The 17,737-nt window shown below is 66.7% G+C and overlaps 3 protein-coding genes across 3 annotated transcripts in view; all 3 read right to left on the bottom strand.

Annotated features, from left to right (window-relative positions):
- The window catches only part of CHLNCDRAFT_54721 (hypothetical protein), a gene marked incomplete at both ends in the record, with an annotated part of 4,485 nt that extends 2,475 nt beyond the window's left edge, over positions 1-2,010 (bottom strand). Inside the window, 4 exons of the mRNA XM_005844158.1 lie at positions 1,175-1,344; positions 1,606-1,657; positions 1,815-1,830; positions 1,953-2,010. Coding sequence (XP_005844220.1) covers positions 1,175-1,344; positions 1,606-1,657; positions 1,815-1,830; positions 1,953-2,010 — 296 coding nt within the window. The remainder of the gene's footprint in view (positions 1-1,174; positions 1,345-1,605; positions 1,658-1,814; positions 1,831-1,952) is intronic.
- Positions 2,011-3,642: 1,632 nt separating this feature from the next.
- On the bottom strand, positions 3,643-4,092 carry CHLNCDRAFT_139430 (hypothetical protein; the record flags this gene model as incomplete). The annotated part of the gene is made up of 1 exon (XM_005844157.1): positions 3,643-4,092. The coding sequence occupies one exon, from the start codon at positions 4,090-4,092 to the stop codon at positions 3,643-3,645; it is 450 nt and encodes a 149-aa protein (XP_005844219.1).
- A 1,570-nt stretch (positions 4,093-5,662) lies between these two features.
- CHLNCDRAFT_139429 (hypothetical protein) lies at positions 5,663-14,095 on the bottom strand (the record flags this gene model as incomplete). The annotated part of the gene is made up of 24 exons (XM_005844156.1): positions 5,663-6,046; positions 6,269-6,350; positions 6,550-6,734; positions 6,895-6,974; positions 7,121-7,217; positions 7,426-7,731; positions 7,921-8,116; positions 8,290-8,946; positions 9,138-9,244; positions 9,407-9,526; positions 9,730-9,814; positions 10,037-10,121; positions 10,378-10,491; positions 10,681-10,780; positions 10,951-11,223; positions 11,376-11,635; positions 11,886-11,957; positions 12,164-12,284; positions 12,456-12,620; positions 12,836-12,945; positions 13,166-13,280; positions 13,476-13,533; positions 13,660-13,848; positions 13,971-14,095. The coding sequence occupies 24 exons, from the start codon at positions 14,093-14,095 to the stop codon at positions 5,663-5,665; spliced, it is 4,086 nt and encodes a 1,361-aa protein (XP_005844218.1).
- Between the last annotated feature and the right edge of the window lie 3,642 nt (positions 14,096-17,737).

Raw genomic sequence — 17,737 nt, 5'->3', positions numbered from 1 at the left:
TTGCACTGCCCAGAGCGGTCCTTGTACACGAGGTACTGCAGGGGAGGGGCAGGGCAGGGGAGGCAGGGCAGCACAGAAATGGTGAGAGCCTCCGATGATGACACATCTGGGAAGTTGGCCGCGTCTGCAGGTGTGCTGACAGTGAGCGTTGAGGCATGCCCTGCCTGCTGCAGCTGCGTCTGCCTGGTTTGTTCCCCTTGCCTGCCATCCCTGCCCTTCCTGCCTGGCATTGCTTCCGCACACTGGCACATCCCCCTCGCCTCAACCGGCCCCCACAAGGCAAGCCAAGAACAGCGAAAACGACGGGCACGACGCGCCTCTGGAAACTCCCAGCCGTCCCCCCAAAAATAGTCGACGCTGCAGAGGAGGAACAAGTGGGAGGCGTGCCAGCACACGTTTGGGTTGGTGCATGCGCCTGCTGCGGGAGGCAGGCGGTTAGGCACTCGACCATGCATTCGATTCTTGCAGGGCCAGTGGGTTGGGACGGCGGACCGCATGCCACTCACCACTCAAGGCACGCCGTCGCGTTGCAGCGTGTGCACAAGGGGAAGGCGCACTCTGCAGGGGCGAGGGCGGGGCTTAACCTCCATGAGATCAGGGAGCGCTGCGGCCTCCCCTGCATCGCGCGCACGTCGTGCCCATGGACCGCAGTTGGCCCCAAGGGCCCCGCCGGCGCGCCTTCCCCTCTCACCCTTGCAGACGCCTTTGTCCATGAAATGTCCAACGTTACCTGAGAATGGGGGTGCCAGCGGGCAGCGGCGGGGGAAGCTGAGGGCCTGAGGACCGGCAGCAGCGGCTGCCGGCACGCCCTCGACCTCGCCCCAGCGCTGTGCATGCTGGAGCCTGGTGCAGCGCTTGCTTCCCAGAAAACCTTGAGCCCCCCCCGGCCCTGCTTACATTTGGAGCACTTCCCAGTAGAATCACAGGCAGCGCAGGGACCAGAAAACAGGCCGGGGCTGCACCCAGGCAGCAAAGGGGTGGTGGAGCTCAGTGGGCGTGCTCAGTGCAGCGCGCCGCCGGTGCAGCAATTGGGCCCGCCTGCCGCCACTGGCCTGCTTTTGCCCGTCGCCTGGCGCACGCATCTTCCCCCACACCGGCCGCCCCCATATGTGCCCCCCGCACGGGCCTCCTGACATGGGCCTTGCAACCACCCTCCCATGTGTATTTGCCTCACCACGCCTTGCAAATGCCGGTCTTGGGGTCGAGGTACAGCAGCGGGGAAGGGTTGGTGTAGTAGTCGGCAGTGTTGCAGGTCAGGGTGCGGTTGGCGGTGCAGGTGGCGGCCCACTTGTCCTTGCAGGGGGCGCAGAAGCGCGAGGCGTCCACATAGTACCCGTCTCGGCACTGCACCAGAAGGGGGAGAGGAGCGTGGGTGCAGCAATGATGTCGGCGGCGGCGTTGGAGGTGCAGCGGGCAGGGCGAGGCGCACACGGAAGCTACAGGAGAGGAGGGCCGGCGGGCCAGCGGCATGTCCCGCACGTAGTTGCCATGCCCTCTCCCCAGAAAGGGCTGCCACCAGCAGCTGGCCGTCGGCCGGCCAGACCATGCAGCAGGCACGCGGGGGCTCATCCACGTGGTGCACCACGCAGCGCCGCCAGCTCCCACCTTTTTGCAGCCCACGTAATCAGCAGTGCACTTCTCGCACTGTTCGTTCCAGCTGAACGGTAGCAGGACAAAGGAAACAGTGATGCGACAATCGAGGCAGTCGGAGCTCTGGCAGCAGATGACAGGCAGCGGTGGGCGCTGCGCCCGGCAGAAGCGGCGGCAAGCTGTGCTGGCCCTGCGGCGATGCAGCCTTTGTTGCCCCGCCGCACCAGGCGTTTCCTTGGCCTGCAGAGGGGGCGGCGTAGCGTTGCCAGCTTGTGAGTTCAATGTCAGGTGGTGAGCGTCCATTTGGTCCTGAGACCAGCATGGCCTCACTGGGATGATGGGAGCAGCTCCCAGGCCCTCACCTAGAGCATGCTGAGCGGCCAGAAGCAGCAACGCCGCAACCAGCAAGCGGGGCCACATTGCCGCGGCCGGAACAACCACTTGCACAGCCTGAGGACAACGCAATAGGGGACAGAGATGCGCACGAAAGGCCTGGAAAGCGGAGGAGGCCGCCAGAAGAAGAAGATCAGAGGCGAATACGCGGGACCGAGGAGATTGTTACCTCCCGATTTCGGCCGAACTGGTCCCGAGGAGACGGGGCCGGGGGCTCCCGTGTGTAAAACGATCGCGAGGGGAACATATGTCCAGTTCAGCCGCGATCGATCAGCCGCCGCCTCTTGGCCGCCGCTGCCCGCCTCCCCGCCACCCGCGCCGGCACTTGTGGTGCAGGGCACTTGTGGTGTGGTGTCCCGCACCATAGCATATTGCATGGTGCAACAAGCAGCAGCAGTACCTCACAAGCGCTTTGGGGGAGGCCAGGGAGGCGGAGGTGGCTGGAGAAACCTGTGGTTGCATGTCGCCTTGCTCCACCCCTGTTTTGTTGCTTTCTCTGCTTTCACCCGGTTCCCGTCCCGTTTCGGCGGGGAGTCTATGTTGCAAGCTAGTTCTTGCTTTACCAGACTTTAAGCCCACACAAGCAAGTGCCGCCACGTCAGGAGGCATGCCGGACATGCGGCGCGCTCCCGACGCCGGCGATATGATGCAGGCGCCGGCCTGGCGATCTACCACCTACCAACTTCAACATCCTTGCATGCTGTCTACAAACTGCAGCCACACATTCCACTTGCACGCAGCGCAACCAGCCTGCACCTTTGGGTTTCGTTTGTTTGCTGCAAGGTATAGCTTTACTTAGGGGCAATGTGGGGCACAGAGTGTAAGCGGACAAGGCGCCGTCTCGGGCAAGGCCTGCCCTGCCTGCCGCATGTACTCCCACAACAGGGCTTGCGGGTTGCAGTCGGGGCCAGCACCCAACCCTCTCACTGCTGCTCCCGCAGCACCGCCCGCACCAGCGTGTTCTTGCCCAGCAGCAGTGGGGCCTCGTTCCCACCCCCGCCGCCGCTCGCGCCTCGGCGCTGGTGCCTGTGGCCGCCAGCACGCTGCGCAGGGCGCGGAGCTGGCGGGGACAATTGTGACCATCGCTAATCATCATAGGCCCCCTTGCCGCCCGCTAGAACTAGGCCATACTGCAGTGTAGTGCAGCCACAAGATGGTGGAGAGTGGAAAGAGGGAAGCTGGTTGGTTTCGGCGCCTCTGCTACGCCCGCTGCCCTGCGCGACAGCTGCCGACGCACCAGTACTCCCTCCCTCCCCTCCCTGAAACAAACAGCAACCACTGCTCTGGACGTGTCTGCCCGGCCGCCCGTCCTCGACGCTTGTGCAGCCTGTGGATGAGGCACAGCAGGGCAGATTGAATGCTGATGGCCGGGCCAACTTGTCTGGCACAGCAATGAACCTTCACCACCGACGGGCAGCCTGCGAGGGGCTGGGGTACTGGCTGCCCAGTCCTGAATGACGCCGTGTGGGCCTTCGTTTGTTGCAGGAAAAGCCAAAGAATCGCACGAGATACGAGATAAGGGAAGAACAAGCAGGTAGAGCAGCAAGGACGAGAGGTTCACAGGGCATCAAGTATCAGGCAGTGTTGAAAGATGGATGGTATAACAAAAAAGTTGTCATAGTGTACAGTACTGTAGACTGCAGAAAATTGGTGACTTAACTAGCGCCGTGTGTATAGCGCATAGAGGAAAGCACCTATAACCGCGCAGTTGAGGACGGCCTTGGTCTTCTCCACAAAGTCCAACGTGGCCTTGACACCGCCGAGGTCCTGCCTGAGACAGCTGATGGCGCTGATGGCGTTGTCGATCTTGGCGTCCAGCGCGCCGATGGCGTTGTCGACCTTGATGTCCAGCGCGCTGATGGCGTTGTCGATTTTGGCAAACCGGACGTTGTTGTCCGCTTGCGCTTGGCTTATCAGAACTTTCAGCGCGCACAGCTCAGTAGTGAACTCATTCTTGAGCGAGCTGTGCTTCTTGGTGTTATCCGTCAGACTTGTGATGAAGCCGCAAAGTAACGGAGCAGTAGCACCTATCAGCATGCTGCCCACCGACAGGTAAACTTGGGACGCCTTGACACTGTTGGGGATGATGCGCGTCAAAACCTCTACCATCGTCTCCTCCTCCTGCTTGGTGGGTGGCAGGGGGTCCTGCAGGCAGCAATTAGGTCAGGTCGATTCAGGGTGCCAGTGAGTTGAGTGGCAGAGTGTGTTGGAGCATGGTGGCATCCCAGCAACCTGTCACACTGGTTGAGCAACACAGATGCGCACATTCAGCAGCAGCCGAAGCGACCACCACCCCATGCATCAGGCGAGGCGATGCATGAAACGGCTGGGCGCAGCAGCCATCGGGCGGGTTGCAAACAGGAGAGGCACGTGACATACGGCAGGTGGGTGCTGCGAAGCGAGCTTACCTGCTGGCCACGCCCATTACATTCACCATCTCCTTCCTCTTTGCGGGGAGCAGCGCCGCCAGGACCGCCGCCGCCACCGCCGCCAGTGCTGTGCAGTGGAGGGGGCGAAGACTGCGAGGCCGGATGGACTGTTGGGCTGGGGGGGCGCGTGAAGGGAGACACCGGACGCGCGCTGAGCTTGCCGTCAGGCTGGCTCCAAGCTCCTGCAGCACATGGGAACAACAGGAACTGCGCTGTGGGTGCAGATAGACTGGACAGCAGGGCAAGGAATGAGCGGACACTCGGCCAAAGCGGAAGCTCCAGCGGGTGCAAGCCTTGCCTGTGCCTCGGTGAAAGCGGAGCCAGCCACCCCCGCTCACACCAGCTGCGGCGGCCCCTGCAGCAGGAGGAGCTGTGGGTGCTTGAGAGCAGCGGCCCTGAGAAAGAGAGACAGGCGCTTCTTGCCTGGCGTTGCTTGCCTGGTGCCGTGCGGTAGGCCCCGACGTTGAAGCTGCAGACCACGCTGCAGCTGGCAGGCCACGAAGACGGGAACAGCTTGAAGTGCCGCACAGCCGCCGCCGTGTCGCGCTACCTATGCTACTGCCGGTGGGCTCGGTCTACATTCGACACGCAGCTGTGAAGAAGAAGAAGAAGAAGAGAATACGCGGGACGCGTGATTTGTACCTGGGCCGTACTGGGAGGAAACGGGGTGTCAAGCCCCTGGCTCCCGTGTGTAAAACGAGGGGGAACAAAGGTGCAGGTCAGCCGCGATCGATCAGCCGCCGCCTCTTGGCCGCCGCTGCCCGCCTCCCCGCCACCCGCGCCGGCACTTGTGGTGCAGGGCACTTGTGGTGTGGTGCCCCGCACCATAGCATATTGCATGGTGCAACAAGCAGCAGCAGTACCTCACAAGCGCTTTGGGGGAGGCCAGGGAGGCGGAGGTGGCTGGAGAAACCTGTGCCGCCACGTCAGGAGGCATGCCGGACATGCGGCGCGCTCCCGAAGCCGGCGATATGATGCAGGCGCCGGCCTGGCGAGCTACCACCTACCAACTTCAACATCCTTGCATGCTGTCTACAAACTGCAGCCACACATTCCACTTGCACGCAGCGCAACCAGCCTGCACCTGTGGGTTTCGTTTGTTTGCTGTAAGGTATAGCTTAACTTAGGGGCAATGTGGGGCAAAGAGTGTAAGGGACAAGGCGCCGCATCGGGCAAGGCCTGCCCTGCCCCCCACATGCACTCCCACAACAAGGCTTGCGGGTTGCAGTCGGGGCCAGCACCCAACCCTCTCACTGCTGCTCCCGCAGCACCGCCCGCACCAGCGTGTTCTTGCCCAGCAGCAGCGGGGTATCGTTGCCGCCGCCGCCGCCGCTCGCGCCCTCGGCGCTGGCGCCTGTGGCCGCCAGCACGCCGCGCAGGGCGCGGAGCTGGCGGGAGGTGGAAAGCAGGGCCTTGGTGGCCTGGCGGGCCGAGGTGTCAGACCCCTTCTGCTGCTCCAGCTTGGTCAGATACTTCTGGTCCGCGCTGAGCTTGAGCGCCAGCAGCCGCGCCACCCCCTCCAGCTTGCTCAGCACGTCGGGCTGACGCGCCAGCGACTGGGCGCGGGCCGCCGCCCCGGGCGCGGGCGAGCACACCAGGCGCTGCCACAGCGCCACAACAGACATGAACACCTCCTGCATGGGGTGAGGTTGGTGTGGATGGGAAGCGGGTGAGGACACAGTTCAGGCAGGTGAGCAAGAGAGGGCAGCAATTCTCGACAGGATGGCAGGGCGGCAGGCTGACCGTGGGCTGGTGGTGATGGCCAAAGGGTTGAGCAGCGGGCAAGACAGGAGAGGGATCAGCAGGAACGAACCCTTCCCCGCACACCCAACCACACACGCAAGAGGAGGGCTCACCTCCTTGTCTCGCTGCTGCTGCAGGTGGTCCCCCAGGGAGGGCAGGAAGTTGCCGGCGCCAAACACGGCGTCGGCGTGCGGCCTGCACGTGTTGCAATGCACAGACCCAGGCGCAGCACCGCGCGAGTCACGGCCAGGGGCGTCTCATGGATGACAGCACACCAGCAATGCAGAGGGCCAGGCCGGTGCATCCCTAGGAGCTGCCAATCCCCAGCAATCCCCTGACTGCCCACCCACCAACCACCAGCCCACCCAGCCAGCCAGCCCCGCCCTACACCCACCCTGCCCTGCAGATGTTGGCCAGGCAGGCCAGCGCCGCCCGCAGCGCCTCCGCCGCCTCCTTGCTGCGGCACGGCGCCCGCACTACGCCCAGCAGCACCGGCAGGCCGCCGCCGACGACCACGATGTCGCAGCAGGCCGGCACCGCCTCTGTGCAGAGGGCCAGGCCGGTCAGGGCGGCCACAGCCTGCGGGTGGAGGGGCAGGGAGCGAGCAGGGGAAACACTGGAACGAGTGCCGATGCTGCACCGCGCACGGGATGCCAGCCAAGACACAACGCAACCCCTGGCAGCCTGGGGCACCCCAGCAGCAGCCACAGCAGCAGCAGCCACAGCAGCAGCAGCTCACCGAGGCAGGGTGCTTACTGGCCAGCAGCGCATCCAAGTGCGCATGTGTGCGCGCGCCAAGCGACCGGTGGGGGGCGGCGGCTGCGGCAGCAGGCGCACGAGGTGGGGCGGGTGGCGGTGAGTGGATGGCGGCGGCAGTCTATCCCCCCCACCCACCCCTGCAGGTAAAGCGACCTGCAGCCCCCCCACCACACAGACACACACACACACGAACACACACCACACACCTGCATCTGCAGCAGCGGCCGCCAGCCGCAGGCGTATGTCGGCCAGCTGCTTGCGGCGGGGGTGGGTGGCGCGCACGTTGGCCCCCCGCCAGGCCGTCTGCAAGAGGTCAGGCAAGGTTGCAGGTGGGGGGCGCCGCACTTGGCGGTTTGCTTGCTTGCATGTGCCGCCGCATACATACAAGGCATCGCACAACAGGCGCACAGCACAGCCGGCTGGCAGCCGGCATTGGGCAGCCCTGGGAGCACCCCCCCCCACACACACATGTGTACACACACAGTCACCTCCATTGCACACCCACACGCACCTGCACCGTCAGGGCCGCCCGGCGGCTGCGCAGCAGGCGCTGCCGCGCCAGGAGGCGGCGGGCTGCGGCCTGCAGGGCTACCGCCGCCGCCTGGCGCCGAGCGTACCGCAGGCGCCACCAAGCCTGCAGCAGCAGGGCTGCGCGGCGGGCCCGCAGGAACCAGGCCCTGTCTCGGAACGTCTCCGCCCAGGGGGCAATCACAGCCAGTGCCGCGGCCTCCCGCGCCGCCTGCCGCCGCTGCGCCTCCAGCTGCGCCGCCAGCAGCCGGCGGTACTCTTTCCTCCCCACGTGACCCCGGTACGCGGCCTGCGGGTGAGACAGGGTGAGCGGGTGAGCACAAGGGAGCGTGAACAAACAGCAGGGAGCGGGTGAGGCAGGCAGGGACAGCCTGGCATCAGTCAGCGCAGTGCTTCCCCCACCACGAAACCGCCCATAACCTTAGGCAGCATCACCCAGCCTCCCCCCCCCACACACACCCCAATACACACAGCCCACCTGGATGTGCAGCGCCGCCGCCGTGCGCCGCTGGTACTCCCGCATCAACGCCGCCATCTCCCGCATCTGACGCCGCACCGCCGCCACGGCCGCCGCCCGCCGCCGCTCCCGCCAGCGCCGCACCGCCGCCTGGATGGTCGCGGCGGCGGCGGCGGCGCGGGCCAGGCGGCGGCGAGCCAGGAAACCGCGCGCCGCGCTGCGGGGGGGGGCAGGCGACGTGCAAGGGGGGCAGGGGCCGCGTTTGGGTTGGCAGCCAGACAGTCTCCAGCTGGTCCAATCCCCTGTCCGCCGGGCGAGCGGCCAGCAGCCTGTCCCCAGCCCTGCACCCACCACCAACTCCCCACTCCTGATGCACCCTCCACCGCTCACCTCTGGATGGCCACAGCCGCCCGGGTGCGGCGCAGCAGGTGCCGCACAGCGTATCCCCGCCAGCCCGCCTGCACAGCCACCGCCGCGGCGCGCTGGCGCAAGAACCGCGCACGCTGCCGCCAGCGCCGCACTGCCGCCTGTATCGCCACCGCTGCGCAGCGCCGGCGCTGGAAAGCCCGCTGCGCAGCGTGGCCGCGCCAGGCGGCTTGGATGGCCACCGCGGCCGCCTGCTGCTGCTGGCGCCGCTTGCGTGTGGCATAGCCCCGCCACGCTGCCTGCACGCGCTGCGCAGCGCGGTGCTGCTGAAGCAGGGCACGGGCCTGGCGGGCGCGCCAGGCGGCCTGAATCGCCACCGCCGAGGCACGCAGGCGCAGGAAGCGGCGCCGCGCGTGCCACCGCCGCCAGGCCGCCTGCAGACAGACTGCCGCCGCCCGCTGCCGCGCCAGCTGCCTGCGTGCCGCGCCGCCGCGGAAGTGCGCCTGCACGGCCACCGCCGCGGCGCGCTGCTGCACAAAGCGCGACCGCTGCTGCCAGCGCCGCACCGCGGCCTGGATGGCCACTGCTGCGCTGCGCTGGCGCAGGAAGGCGCGGCGCTGCACGGTACCGCGGCGCAGCACCTGCACACGAGTGGCGGCCCTGGCCAGCCGGCCCTCGTACCTGCACCATACGCGTTTGGCAGGGGCAGGGGCAGGGGCAGGGGGGGATGTCAGGGTGCATCATGGGCAGCAGACATCAGTGGTGTGGCGCAGGCGGGGCAGCCACCACCGCACCAGCAAAGCATCACACCTGCCCACCCATGCCCCCCCGCCCGCACATGTCCCTCATGTCCCTCCCAAACAGCCACCCACCTGCTGCCCTCCAGCCGCCGCTTGGCAGCCAGCCCCGCCTGTAGCATGCGCGGCACAACCATGTGGTGGAAGAAAGCGCGGCGCTGCCGCCTGCCGCGGTACGCCGCCTGCACAGGCGCGGGCATGGGCATAGGCAGGTGGGCAGCCAGGCGGGCATTGAGCAGGCAGGAAGACGAGTGGGGGCGCCGGCGAGAATCAGCGGTGCCAGATGGGCGCGCTGCGCTGGCTACCCCCAGGATGCCGCCCAATGCGAGCAAGCATGCCCTCACCTGTATGCAGATGGCCGCCTGCCGCTGCTGCTGGTACTGCCGCCGCACCGCCCGCCCTCGCCACACCGCCTGCAGCCGCACCACCGCCGCCACGCCGCGCCGCCGGGCCGCCGCAAAGCGCTGCAGGCCGCGGCGCAGCAGCCAGGCCCGCACCGCGTGTTGCACCACCGAAGCCGCAGCAATCCACCTGTGCAGGTGCTCTCGGACAGAGCCTGCACGGCATTACAGCAGCTCATCGGCACGACCCCCCCAGGTAGGCGGGAGGGCAAGCGAGTGCGCGCTGCGCTGCACACGGCAGCATCCGCTGGGGCCAGCCACCACACCAACGCCCAGCCCGGCGCGCCTGGCTTGTCCTGCTGCCGGTTGCGCCAGCGCCTCTGAATCACCATGGCCGCACGCTCCTCCTTGCTGCACGGCACGGCACGGCATGGCAGGCGGCGGCTCCAACAGGCACAATCGGACACCCGGCCGGGTAGGGTGCAGGCAGGGCATGAGCAGGCGCAAGCGGCAGCGCAAGCGGCAGCGCTTCAGGCAGAGCACAGGCGCGGCCGTCAGCAGCCCCGTCTGCGCCCCGCCGCACACCTTCGCCTCGCCTGCCGCCCGCTGGCCACCGCCGCACACCACGCCCACCTGATCTCCAGCAGCCTCTGGCAGAGGAAGGCGGTGAACAGGATGCAGCCCTTCTCGTCGTGGCCACACTCCGCAAAGTCCTCGGCTGCAATGCAACGCGGTGAGAAGGCGGGAGGAGGGGTTGCGGCGATGGGCGATAGCCGAGCCAGCATCCCCAGCACACATGCCGCTTGGGAGCTAACCAAGAACCTTGGATGATCCCGTGAACCCACAAGCACCGCCTGGCGCTCTGTGGATGCCTCATGCGCTGAAATGCTGAAGCCCCGACGGCAGCCCCCACTGGCGCCCAGCCTGGCGCCCAGCCTGGCACCCTGCCCTCCCCTGCACCACCCCCCACTCACCCGACACAATGGGCGGGATGCCGCCCAGCGACTGCACCACACCCTGCACCATCCCAAAGTTGCGGCGCGCCCCTTCCAGCTGCCCGGAGACGGTGCTTGCCGGGCCCGCCCAGCCTGCACACAGGCAGGCGGCCGCCGGACGGGGAGCCAGGCAGCCGCACGCCTCAGGACGCAGCCGGGGCAGCGCAGGTTGCACACAAGGCGCGGGATGGAGCCGCCCACCACGACAAACAACGGCCACAGCAAGCAGGCAAGCCCAGGGCTCGCCAGCACAGCTGCTTCAGGCTGCTGTGCCCGACTCACCGGCGGCGGCGGCGGGTGCCTCCTCGCCTCCCTCCCCACCTGCTGCCGGCCGGTACACATCTTTGAGAGCCACATAGGCGTGGCCCAGGTAATGGTGCACCTGAGGTGGGGAAGTGGGCAAGTGGCAGGAAGGCAGGAAGGCAGATGGGCAGGCAACACACAACGTCGGCCTGCTGTGGGTGACCAACCCATTGGAAGGTGGCACGGCTGCTCGGGTGGGTGCCAGCGCCTGGTGGGGCCCCCCCTGCCCCAGCCTCCCTGGCCACCCACCAGCAGGCAGAAGACGCTGCCATCCGCGAAGCAGGCCCCAAAGCCGCGGACGGGCAGGCCGTACAGGGAGGCGACGGCCGCACACCACTCCAGCAGCGCCGCCACGTGCGGGCTGCCGGCGGCCACCTCCTCCTGTGGCGCCAACGGCGCGGCTGCGGCAGCGGCAGAGCCGGCGCCTCCAGCGGCGGCAGCGCTGCCAGCGACAGGAGCTGCCTGTGCCGCCTTGGCACGCACAAGCTCGACCTCGGCCCGCACGGCAGACAGGTTGATGAGCTGTACCAAGGGCAGGTGGGCGGGACGGTGGCGGCAGGACGGTGTCGGAGAGGGCATGCGTGTCGTGGCCGGCTTTGGGCGCATCCCACAGCGCATGCACGAACCCTCCACCTGCATGCATGCAACAACCGCGGCCCGCCACAGAGCCCCACCTGAGGCAGCTGGAAGTGCAGGATGAGGCGCCACAGCAGGCACAGCGTCTGCTGGCGGTCGCCATCCACCAGGTCCGCCGCCGCGGTTGTACAGCCCGCCGCCGCCGCTGTGCTGCCGCCCTGCTGCTGCCGCTGCTGGCCCGCCTGCTGCGGGGGCAGCCCCGCCCGGGCAAACTGGTCCAGGGCAAGCTGCAAGTTGGCCAGGCGCACGGGGCGGCGGTCGCTGGGGAATCGGGTGGAGTCGAAGAAGCGGGGGTGGCCTGCAGCACGAGGAGGGGTGCAGGGTAGGCGTGTGTGGGTGCATGTGCAGGTTGCTTGAGGGAGTGGACGGGCAGAGGGTGAAGGGAGTGGGGCCTTTGCAGGCGGGACGTGCAGGGAGCGCAGGGGCAAGAGGAAACGAAGCGGCAGCGACGGGCAGGCAACCCCAGCACCGGCAGCGGCAGCGGCCGCCACCGCCGCCAACCAGCGCGAGCCGCGGGCTCCGGCAGGCGGCGGCGTGCGCCCACGCACACGCGCCTGTCAGCAGCTCAGCCAGCTTGCACAGCCGCAGGCCGTCACGCAGGTCGGCCGCCATGTTGGAGACTGCTCTCGGGAGGGCGGGAGGGGGGGGGGTTGGGCGGGTGACCAGGCAGGCGGCAATGGGGCAGGTGCAGGTAGGGAGGCAGGCAAGCAGACAGCTGCCTGCTCCGGCTCCCTGTGCGACCCCCACACACGAGCCAGGCGGGCAGGCGGGCAGGCCAGGCGCGGCAACCGCCCGACCGACACCCAGCCAAGCCCGCACCACCCACCCGCAAAGTCCAGCTCCCGGCGCGGGTCCTGCTCATATCCCAGGCGGTAGCCCAGCCGCCCCAGCGTGCGCCCAACGTCGCCCTCCCCCACCAGCCGCGGCTGCACCAGCTCAGCCAGCACCTGCAGAGATGGGGAGGCAAGGGGAGGGGGGGGCATGGCGGGACAGGGCGGGAGCAGGGGCAACGCTGCGCATCGCCGCTTGCCAGCAAGCAGACCACGTCGGCACAGCCTTTTCTGTCGCACACCGCACACCGCAGCGCAGCGCACGCAGGAGGCGTGGCAGCACCCCACAGGGCTGCCGGGCCAGCAACGGCTTGCCTGCGCCGATGCCTTGAGCTTGCTGTCTCGGCGGAACAGCAGCGGCGCCGCCGCGGGAAGGGCGGGCGCCGCCGCCACGCGGTCCAGCAGCGCCACCAGCAGCAGGCAGCGCTTGAGCACCAGCCTGGCCAGCGCTGCCTGCAGGCATCAGCCGACAGCCAAGCCAGCACATCAGCCGAGGGTAGATTGTAGTGCAGCCAAGTCAGCACCACACAAACGCCACCCACTGACCAACACGCATGCAAGCATGCAAGCAAGGGGCTCCCAGCTCCTTGCGGTGCCCAGCCCCTGCCTGCCTGGGTTGCAGCAGTACCCACCGCTCCAGCACCCCGCCCCGCCCCACCCCTCCCCACCCAGTATGCTTTGCTGCTGGCGGGGTGCTGCTTGGCCAGCTGGGGGTCCTTGAAAAACTGCTCCCGCACAAACGCCGCCAGATGCGCGGGCGCCGCCGGTGCGTCGTCGCCTGCAGCCAAGGCAGCCCGCCGGGAGCGGCGGCACCAGCGCTCGACTCATAACTGGCCGCCGACGGGAGCGGCGGCGGCGATAGTCCTGGATCCCTCGCTCCTGGACGGTCCAGCAACCAGCCAGGGCTGGACGGGCTGGCAGCAGCGGACAGCAGCAGCTGTGACTCCCCAGCACAGGACCCCCACGCCGCCCCCCTCCCCCAGCCGCCATGGCCGCACCTGCCACCGCGCTGCCGCACACGACCTCCATGCCCAGACGCAGCCAGAGCGGGTGGTAGGAGGCCAGCACCGCCCGCGCCCGCGCCCCTTCCTTCACATTCTTCATAGTGGCCTCCTGCCCGGCAGCAAGCAGGCGGGCAGGCGACAGGGCAGCAGGAGTGTGGCGATGGCAGCAGCAGCGGGCGTCAGGCACCCTCAGCTTTCGGTCAGCCGGCAGCGGCCAACATGGTGCACCTGCGGTGCCCCGACCTCCAGGGCTTGAAGCAGGCAACACTGAAGGTAAGTGATTAAGTGAAACTCTACAACCCACCTCGTCCCGCATGCGCATCTGCCCGCTGTTGATGCGCTGCTCTACTTTCAGCATCACGCTGCGGGCGGGCGGGTATGCAGCGCATGCAGGCAGGCGGCATTGATGGATGGGAGGGGGGTGGCAGGAGGCATGCAGATCCAGTTCCAGGCCGCAGGCAACGCCAGAGACGCACTTTCCCCCCAACCTGATCAGCTCTGCATCCTGGCTGTACAGCTGCCACAGCAGGCCACGCAGGCGGGCCACCAGGCGGCGCGATGCCAGGGCATGCAGCTGCGCCGCTGCTCCCTCGTCACTCTCGCCGCCCTCCGCTGCTGCCGGCACCAGCACCGCATTCAGCCAGCCCTTGAATGCCGCCTCCTGCTTGTCCATCCAGCTGCAAGCGGTCATTCAATCGGGGGGGCAGTGTATTCAAGCAAGGCTTTGCGGTTGATCAAGCAGGGTGGATGGCGGCAGCTGCGTGCAGTCAGCCTGGCCATGTCCTGACAGGAGGCTTACCCTGTGTGACACTGTGTGAAGCCCAGGGGCCCCGGTGGAGGCTTGTTCACCGCTGCGGGCTGCAGGGCCTGACGGTTGGCCGGCCCGAGCGGCGCCCGGCCGCCGCCGCCACTGGCAGCCGCCATTGCTCCAAACGTCTCCATGCGCCGCGCTACCTCACTCGGCGGCCGCGCTGGGTCCTGCTGACGGACTGCACGCGCGGGGTAAGCCGCAAATCGCTACACAGCGACCCCAACAGGGGAGCTGGCTGTCAGAGGGCCTTGGACTATTCTGGGCGCCCCCAGAGACCCCCAGTATGTGCTGGACGCCGCAAAGAGTGTCTGTGCAATCCTTCCAGCACTGCTACCGCTCCTTCGAGCGGGGATGCGCACCTGTCCAAAGGATGGTGGCTGTCACTGGCTGCCTCTCCCCGACACAGCACTAGACCCTTGCATGCCATGCCTGGCCTGGTGGTGGGTTGTGTGTGGCGCTGAGGGCGGCGCGACGCCGAGCTGGTCATAGTCTTGCCCCGGTGGAAATTGCGGAAACATGCCCAGCGCGCTGCCGCTGCAGCGAGGTATATGGAACGTCTGTACACAGTTTTCCAATCGCTGTCTCGCACGGCTACGTCACGTTCACCATCGCTGAACTGGCACGAGCCCTGGCACCGTCTTGCCTCGTCACCTCGACTGTGAAAGCAACTAGCGCTGCCGCGTCTGCGCCGCCCGCGCCGACAGAGCGCAGCAGGGTCGCCCGCAGCGCCTCCACAAAATGTGGCAAGCCCTTGGGAAAACATGCGGGCTCAGCTGCCCGGTTAGCCTGCGTGGTGGCCGGCTGTCTCTCTGCAGAGCGCCGGAGCGCCGGAGCCTTCAGTGCCACGCCCGCCGGCGCCGCCGGTCAGGCGGGGACGAGCCCGCCGGTGCGCCGGCAGAAGCGCTGGTCTCTCAGCTGCTGGAGCGGCTGGCGAGCAAGGAGGATTTTGCCAAGCTGGGCGAAAAAGTAGATGCAGTTGACAAGAAAGTGGACGCAGTGCGGCAGGAGCAGCGGGAGCAGAGCAAGAAGGTGGACGCAGTGGACAAGAAAGTGGATGCAATGAGCACCTTGATGGGCAGCCTGTACGATGCAGCGGCCGCTGGTGTGCCGGAAGACCGGCGCCGCATCGTTTACCGCAATCCTCTGTCGCTGGCAGCAGACTGTGGCCTGCCGCACGATGCGGCGGCAGGGGAGCGCGTGGCGGCTGTGCTTGTTGAAAAGGTGCGGGGGCGGGGCTTTCCCAGGATGGCCGTGGGAGCTGCACAGTACGCTGTTGCAGTCACCCTTGTTTAAGTGGTTAGCTGCCAGCGTGTGTCAGCCCAGCCTGCCCATCCATTCCCTCTCTGCGCCTTGCCCTGCAGCACGAGGCAGCACATGCATTCCGCATGCAGGTGATGCCCGTGGTGCTGCGTCAACAGGCCAAGGCATCAGATGTGGAGCAGGCGAGTGCGGGGCCCATTGTTCCTGCGGCCTGCCCGTGCGCCTGCATCCCTTCCCGCCGCCTCTTTGCCTGCTGCTTGTTGCTTGCCGCTTGCTGGTGATTGCGGCAGCACGTCTTGACCACATCACCTGTCAGATTGGCTTGCATTCATGGCCATCCTGCAATGAACTGTCACCACTTCGACGTGCTGCAGGAAGGGCTGCCTGCCGTGTCCAGCTGGCGTTCGCTGCCACAGCCGCAGACGGCAGCCGAGTGGGCTCGGGAGGAGCAGGCGCTGCGCCAGGTGACTGCTGCTTCCCTGGAAAGCTTGGCAGGCGGTGCAGAGCTTAGCTGTGGCTGTGCTGCATCGGGAAGCGCGCGGACGTCTGCCGGAACAGGAGCTGACCACCTTATGTTGTGTGCCCTGCCCGGGCTGCGGCGCAGGTGGCTGGAACTCTCAAGCCGGGCTCAGAGGTGCAGCAGGCTGTGCTGCTGCTGCGCAAGTACAGCACAGGTGTGTCTCCCACGGCGGGGTGCATCCTGCCAGCTGCTTTTGCTTGCCACTGGGTGGTGTTGCGGCAGAGTAGCGCATGCTACGCAAGGCCAGCAGCTGCTCACCGCTCGCTGCGCCCCGTGTCGTCTCCTCCTCGTGCAGCCGCGGCCCAGGTGGAGGCAGAGGGGCGGCCAGATGCTCTGCGGCAGCTGCTGTCGTCTATGCCGCCACCTGGTGCCAAGGAGTGGCCGTCAGCCATGGCTCTTGCCCAGGGCCTGGCCGGCATGTGGAGCCGGGAGCTGGAGTTGGACGCGCCGCTGCGGCTGGGGCTTGGCTCGGACAGCCTGGTCATCCAAGAGACCAAGCTGACAGCCGGGGGTGAGCCCTGGGATGGGAGGTACCAGCCGTGTGAGACGGTGCTGGCTGGTGCCGACGGTTGCATCACTGCAGTCCGCTGTGCGCTGTGGGCTGCCATGCTGATTGGCGTTGTCTCTCTGCTTGACTTGCCTCCTGGCTTCCTTCCGCTGCTGCCCACACCCCTGCACCGCCTGCCTGGGTGTGCAGGCGTCAGCAAGGCCATGCGCCAGCTGCGGCACGCCTTCCGGCTGGTGGCATGGCTGCACTTTGCGCTGGGCGCTCCGCTGCCGCGGCTGGAGGGGCGCATTGTGGTGCCTCACACAGAGCTGCGAGAGGCGCAGCGCAAGCTGCACAGAACCAGCAGGGGCGTGCAGGACTCTGTGCCTGGCGGGGGCGGCGCCAGGTTTGATGTGTCCATCATGGCGGACACGGTGTAGCTGACCCGCATGCCTGGCTGTGGTGCGGACGATGTGGCCAACTCTCTTGGCTTTGATTACAACAAACAATTCTTTCTTGAATATTTTGATGGATTCTTTCTTTCTTTCTTGAATCTTTCTGTCTTCAATGTTTGATGTCTGCCCTTTTTCCACTCATGCCTCATGTTCACTGATTTTTTGCCTCCCCTTTCTGATGCTCGCCTCTGTTCTGCATGCTCCCTCTGTCCACGTGCATGCTTTCTGAGTACCCCTCTGCTACGTGTCCACCCTCCCCTCCCAAGTGCATGTTTTGTGTCACCGCATCTTGCAAGCCGTAGCCATCTCTCGCCCCTTGTAACAATGCTTGTACTTTGGATAAGGCGTGCAATTGCGGTGGCAATATGCTGTGGCATTGCCCACCTGGTGCAGCGGCAGCCGGCAATGCTGATGAGAGATTTCCAAGAGGGGGCTGCATATCTGGCGTCAGGAGGTGGTCAGATGAGGCAGGGCCAGGGAGGGGCAGGGAGCGAGCCGCCAGCTGCCACCTGAGCACCCCACCTGACTGAGGGGCTGAGCGGTTGCAAGCGGCCGCTGCCTGAGCACCCAACTGAGATCTGTCTGACTTCTGCATGACTGAACTGCTGCATTGAATGTAAGGCACGTGTTGGGCCCCATATGGGCAGAATGCAAAGGACGAAGAAGGGTGAAGAATCAGCAAGAACATATCGAGGGCACAGGGTGCGGTGCTGCCCACCCCGCCCACCATGGTTAATGCCTGCGGGGTGTGCACCCGTAGCGGCTCCGCTCTCCATCCCTAAAGGTTAAACCACACCCCAACTCAGCCTAATTGTGTTCTTTGCCCAAAGAAAGGGATCAGGGTGCAATCATGGCAAGACAAGGTCACCACTCTCCCAACTGCGACTGGAGGAACCCAGAGTTCCAGGGCAGGTTCGCTTACTTCAGCGTTGTCACAAGCCGAGCCAGAAGTCGTTCACAGTCACCAAGATGACGACCCAAACAGGCTGTAATCAACTGCACGGCCAAGGACACCGTAGAATGCGGCGGATGA

The sequence above is a fragment of the Chlorella variabilis genome (genome assembly GCF_000147415.1).
Source record: "Chlorella variabilis unplaced genomic scaffold CHLNCscaffold_24, whole genome shotgun sequence".
In the NCBI taxonomy this organism is placed as follows: domain Eukaryota; kingdom Viridiplantae; phylum Chlorophyta; class Trebouxiophyceae; order Chlorellales; family Chlorellaceae; genus Chlorella; species Chlorella variabilis.
This window is presented reverse-complemented; position numbering and strand designations above follow the sequence as displayed.